The sequence below is a fragment of the Peromyscus maniculatus genome, chromosome 1 (genome assembly GCF_049852395.1).
Source record: "Peromyscus maniculatus bairdii isolate BWxNUB_F1_BW_parent chromosome 1, HU_Pman_BW_mat_3.1, whole genome shotgun sequence".
NCBI classification, from domain to species: Eukaryota; Metazoa; Chordata; class Mammalia; order Rodentia; family Cricetidae; genus Peromyscus; species Peromyscus maniculatus.
The window spans coordinates 118,244,697-118,251,423 of record NC_134852.1 but is presented as its reverse complement, the minus strand read 5'-3'; the positions used below and the strand labels follow the sequence as shown (position 1 = coordinate 118,251,423).

The window sequence follows — 6,727 nt, the reverse complement described above, 5'->3', positions numbered from 1 at the left end:
CAAGATAAAGATGACCAGAAACAGACAATTAAAATCTTCAACCAATAGAGTTCCCAGCATGATGCTGAAAGTCTTTTCCCAGGCGAAAGTTAAACCCTGGAGTGCTACCAGCCGTGTATGTCTGTGCATGCTTCCATCTTAGAATTACTGCATTGGTGAAAATCTAGTTCCACAATGATATAGGCAGGGAGGTATAGATGAACAAATTTCAGAACCATAAGTGAAGAAATCCCAAGGCAGCTTCCAGGAGAAGAGGACATTTGTTCAATCTGACCAGTGAAAAGTTCAAGGATGAGAAATCAGCTTGTGAAATGGTGTCTCCATACCTTCACAGTTTTTGTCCAACACTACAACTGTGTTAATAAAAATGCATTCACCAAAGTTTTAATCAGAAATCACTGTTAGAAGAGCTACAGGGAGAAACTGCCACAGAAAGACTGATCATGAGTGGGGTAATCAGTGACCACAGATACATCCTTGAGTGGTTAGAAGAGAGTGGTAAGGGCATTCTCTGATTGAGCCACAATTTCCTGCCTATTTGCTATCATACAAAGACAACCATCCTGTTGTCATCCTACAGAATAATGTTTGCTACTAAATTACACTCTAATAAATACCTATGTATGCAGACCTCAGTCAGCAGATGGACAAGATTCATTCAATTTCCTCTGTTATCGGGTTTGTATCTTGCAATGGCAAAATACAGGGATCATGATTTTTTTCATTCTGAATCAAATTAAAAGAAAATAAACAGATTTTTTTTCTGAGAGACTATTATCACTGTTTCCAGAAGTTAACAGTCATTTACCATGTAAGAGCAATACCTTTAGAGAGGGAAGACTTGAATCCCTAACTTGTCAGACATACCATTTGTTACACATCTACTGGAAATTTCATTCCTAAGTGTTACTTTAAATAGGAGATTGAAAGACATTTAAGCTTTGAAAGACTTCTATTCAAATAACATTACAAAATTGGCAAATGGGGAATATTTAAAGTTATGAACTATCCTCTGAAGTTTTCTTACCTTAAAAAAAATCCACATTTCACTTTGATGCAGCAGGTGTCCATGTAAATGATATTTTTAAAATTATAAATGGAAATAAACATCAAATTTTGTATGCATAGGAGCTTCTCACTATGTAAGTGTTCTGAGTATGGATAAATAACATGGAAATATCAATCACCATTGTTGCTCAATGTCACTGAATTTACTAGCTTTGTCTGATTTACTTCAAGGGAGCCAAAGTGTTCTGGCCATCAATTTTTTCATAGCCTCTTTCACCTCCTTGTTCCTCAGACTGTAGATAAGAGGATTCAACATGGGGATCACCACTGTGTAGATCACAGAAGCCACTTTGACCTGATCAGCTGAATAGCTAGACTTGGGCATTACATACACAAATAAAACTGTTCCATAAAACAAAGTGACTGCAGTGAGATGGGAAGTGCAGGTGGAGAAGGCCTTGTTCCTTCCCTCAGTAGAGCGCATCCTTATGATTGAGAGTAGGATGTAAATGTATGACACAATGATCGTAGATAATGTGCTCACAAGGACAGATGCTGAAGAAATGGATGGGGATATTTCAGCAATATAAGCATGGCCACAAGAGAGTTTCACAAGTGGGAAGAGGTCACAGAAAAAATGGTTGATTTTGTTTGGGCCACAGAAGTTTAGGTTCACAAAACAGCCTGTGAATGATGAGGCATTCATGCATCCACCTAAGTAGGATGCCCCCAGCAGGAATAAGCAGACTGATGGGGACATCTGAGTGGAGTAGAGCAGGGGTGAACAGATGGCCACGTAGCGGTCATAAGCCATGGTGGCCAGCAGGAAGCATTCTGTAGTTCCAAAAGCTACATCAGAGCCAAGCTGGGCTGCACAGCCAGAGAGAGGGATAGTAGTTTTTTCTTTTAAGAAACTGATGAGCATAATGGGTGTGACCGATGTGGAGTATCCAATATCCACAAAGGCTAGATGGCTGAGGAACAGATACATGGGAGTGTGAAGTTGTGGGCTGCTTCGAATTAAAAGGATTATACTGATATTTCCCAATACAGTCACTATGTAAACTGGTAGAAAAAACACAAATAAGATGGCACGTAGTGTAGGACTATCTGTTAGTCCCAAAATAATAAATTCTGTCACCATGGTGTCATTTTCAGTCTCCATTCATTTACCCAATGGTGCCCACTGGAACCAGAACCAGAGGAGAGTCATTAGCTGAAATGGGATCTGCAATTAATATATGCACCTAAATATAATTTTATAATAAATATATAATTAAATTAAATTTTAAAATGGCAATTTTAAAATTCTTAATTTCTTAGTCATAAAATGCTTTGTAAATTTTCTTTTCAAATTCCATAAGATATTATAACAAGAAATTCAATTATTTTAGGATCCAACTATGTAGTTCCTACTAGCATATGATACAAGTTTATTCCATGTATATGCAAGAAATACATACATGGGGATCCACAGAAACATTTATTTTTATAGCACAAACTGATTAACCTAAATATTCATGCCAATGTTAACTCTTAGTTTTCCCATCCCCAATCACAAACATGCCTCTGCCCCAGTGTTCTCTCCTCCAGTAAATACAGCCTCCAATTTTTTAATTGTCTGGCTAATAACAATAGAACTAATTTGGACATTTTTATTTTTATGACCTGCTAGAATAAAAGAAGCCAAATTCTTCGTAAAAATGTGTTGAAGATAGAAAGACTCATCACAATTCTTATTATCACTCTGTTATAAACATAGTAGACATTTTGCAAAGTGTCTCAAGACTACTCCTTTATGGGATTGTAGGAAGTGATAAGAGTCTAGCTATTGCTATATCTTAACATCAAATAAATAAACAGAAGTGCTTGGAAGCTTCCATTAGATATATTTTCATATCACCAGTTCTACAAAGCAATGGTTAGGAAAGGAAAGGGGGTGCATTTGGCATAGAGTAAAAGAGCTAGAGTGGTCTGGATGGAAGTGGGAAGCTATAATAACTAACAAATTATAATAAAGAAAAGGCCAATTCACATTTCAAAATAATGAGCCCTTCATTCAAGATGCAGAGCATGAACCAGGACAGGGAAAATGTTAGTCCTATCCACCCATTTTCACAATTCTAAAGACCAGCAGAATCTTTAGAATTATTTGCTTTTCTTCAAAAACTTCTACCTGAAGTCTAAGAAACAACACATATATAGCAATCAGCAATGCATATATAGCTATTGAAAACTGCATTTTTATTGAAATTTACCAAGCTGTATTAGGTCCAAGTTTCTCTAGTACTGTGAGTCACAATTCGCCAATTATTGTGGCTTCTAGACAAAGATATACAGAGACGAACTTTCTTAAAGAAAATAAATGTATGAAAGATAGAAATGTTTTCAAAGTGGGATGTGGCTGTCTGCAAGAAGACAAAGCAATATACAGAAATACAATGGAGCCACACAAACTGAGGGCCAATTTGTACCCCACCCCACAGTGCATGGAAACACAGGCAAATGACAAGGACTTTTAACCTCCTGTTTTTGACCTGTACAAAGGAGAACATACATACCACACTTGATTCCTTTGTTTATTTATAAGTGTAAATAAAGACACTGTTCAAACCATAAAGAAATAGCAAGAATGTCTCAATCTCATACACTTTACTCAAGACAAATAGCTTCCATGACACTTAGGAAATTCAAGTATTCCTCTATCCTTGAAAGGCTAGAAGTCTAAGTCAGTAACACATCTATTACAACACCCAGAAGGGGCTCCAAGGAATTCTTATTGCATAGCAAAATGACTTTTAAGTGAGTTTTTGATCATTTGGGACACAGCCCCAAGTAACTTTCTTCCCTTAAAATTACAAGTTAATTGCTTCATTTATTTGGGAAATTATACTGACAATCCAGTGGGACAAAGAACTTACAAGTATTACCTACTTGTCCAGTGGGACAGAAAGAATGAAATGTGCATGTGATTATATACAACTGTATGGATTAAATATTTTTAATTACCCATGGGTTTAATTTATTTTTAATGGAATGATTTGCAAAAGGAAATGACATCATTTGGCTGTAATTTAACTGTGGTACTTCCAAAATATGGCTGTATTCTGTGGTCCAGGTTTCATGTTACCTATTCAGAGATGAGTTGGATTCACCAGAAGACTTTAGTTTACAGCCATGCATCCAACAGATCTGAAATATCATTTTCAATAATGAAATCATGTTCATTTTCAACATATTATAAGTTTGTTATAAGAGACTTGAGATGTAAACTACACCTATGGGCAGACACGCTCTGCATTCTCCATTGCCTATTAACATTTATGATTTACAGTAGAATAATCAAATACACTAGCATTTTAATAACCCTGCCATGGACACTAACAAAGTGACTGTCAGATTGTCCTAGCCATGATGGACATTTGCAGTGATCTTAAATTGGGACTTCATTTTCCCTAGGCTAAAGTTAGTCTCTTTTCATTGAGTTTTCATTTTTCTTGAGTTTAAGGAGTCCATTGGTCATGCCTCTAGTAAAATGCTAAGCATGACAGCCCACACTCAGAAGATGTAAAACTTTAAATGAACCAGGTCCAGCTAACTAAGAAATAGACTGCAAAGCCTCATCTATTCTATAAACACACAGTTCATTTAGGTTGTAAGAAAGTGCAGAGGCTGAAGAATGGTGTAAACCGCTGGCCAACAATTAAGTTAAAACATTCCAAACTGCATGAGAGAATGAAATTAATTTCATATCTGTCTTTCCACTAACATTTTGTTCACATCAGTTGATCCACATGTCTACTATCTGTGACTTTTTATATGCATATTTAATGATCCAATTCTAGAATACATGAAGAGTTAAATAGATGTTTGTTGAATTCATGTTAATTTGCTTAAAAATCTTTCACATATGTCATGGTTAAATGATGATATAAACTTCTACAGCTTTATTCTTATCCAAGTGTAAATCATACTATAAGTATGTTCTTCCCCATGACTTTTCTCATGGATAACTAACTGTAATCAACTTATATTGCAGATTTAAATAACTTTGTCATTGATGATTTTCCTGACATCTTGGACTAAGACATTCTCTACTAATGAGCAGTTTCAGAGAAACTTGAAAAATGCTTGGCTCTTACCACATCTTGTAGTGTTCTAAAACTACTCTAAGGAAGGGATCTCATCTGCCTAGTTCTTAGAACACAGCAGATTCCCATGCGCATAGTATTATTAATATCAAATGAATGTATTACAAATCTTTTTAGTGTTCTTATCTTATCATGGTAAAACCATCATATGTTGTATACCCTCTTAACAAAACTTAAGTGTATAAGAAAGCATAGCTAACTATAGATACAAGGCTATGTAGTGGATCTATAAAATTCATCAATTCTTCCTCATTGAAACTTTATGCTAGTAAGGGAAATATAAATACTTTCCCTCCCCTGAAGCTCACAATCCACAATTCCACTTTCTGGGCTTGTGAACTCTATAGTTTTAAAGAACTCATATTATTTGGAATCAGGCAATACCTACTCTACTAGAACGGTCTCCTATGTATAATTCTAGGATCTTGATGGTTTCAGTGATATTACTCCATTACAGTCAATTTCTTGTATGGTGTAAGATTTGGACTGAATTTCATTCTTTTGCATTTACCTATTTAGTTTTCCCAACCATTTGTTAATGAGAAATTCTATTATCTGCTGTGTAACAGTCTTCAAAGCAAAAATATACTTTTGAAATGATAATTATGATACTTCAGCTATGTTGTTTCTTAAGATAATTTTGACTATTTTGAGTGTTTTATGAGTGAATATGAATATTTGAGTTTACATTTCTATTTATATAGAGAATGTCTTTAAGATTATGATACAACTCAGGTGGCTCTATAATCACATTGTATACTGTGCATATTTTAACAATATTAAGTCTTCCAGGGCATGAACCAAAGATGTCACTTCATTTATTTACATTATTTTCAGTTTTATTCATCACCCTCTTGAAGCTGTCAATGCAACAACTTCCTATATTGTTAATTTTCTCTGTTTCATTTTTGTTTATGCTTTAGAGATGGGCTTATTTTCTGATTTCCTAACTCTGTTGGTTGGTTACATTGCTGTGATGGGGCTACCCACCACCTGCACATTTCCCCAGAGTGCTCTTGAGTAGGAGTAGCAGGAAATATTAGATAGAAGGATTTAGAGTGGGAAGAAACAGATAGAAAACACAGGATAGCCTTGAGAGGGCCTGGAACCCATTCCAACGGGCCCCGACTGTCTATGCCTAGGGTATTTATAGAAATGCCACAGGGTGGAGCAAAAGACCTCCCCCTAGCAGAGCCCAGTGCAGACCATCTCATACAGCTGCACTCAGGCACATGGTTCATTCATCCTCTCTATGCAGACCTGCTGGGTAAAGCCACTAGGAAACCTGAAAATGGTCTCCTACACATTGCATATATCTTTGATGATATATTTTGGTTATTTGGACACATTTTTGTGATTTTATATAAAAAATATATCATAGATAACCATAGAAACAACTTCTTATCTGTTTGTTGTCTTTTACTATATTTTGTCTAATTGACCAAGTTAGGACTTTTAGCACTATTCTGAATTAAAGTATCACAAGTAGGCACACTTTTTCCCCCTGATCTTGCAGGGTGGGGGGTATCAGTTTTTCATCACTGAATATAATGTTCATTTTGAGGTGA

At 35.7% G+C, this 6,727-nt stretch overlaps 1 protein-coding gene across 1 annotated transcript; it reads right to left on the bottom strand.

Annotated features, from left to right (window-relative positions):
* Positions 1-1,234: 1,234 nt before the first annotated feature.
* Positions 1,235-2,173, bottom strand: LOC102925635 (olfactory receptor 5P4). Its single transcript, XM_006991779.1, has one exon. It carries the CDS (start codon positions 2,171-2,173, stop codon positions 1,235-1,237), a length of 939 nt encoding a protein of 312 aa, XP_006991841.1.
* Positions 2,174-6,727: the final 4,554 nt, after the last annotated feature.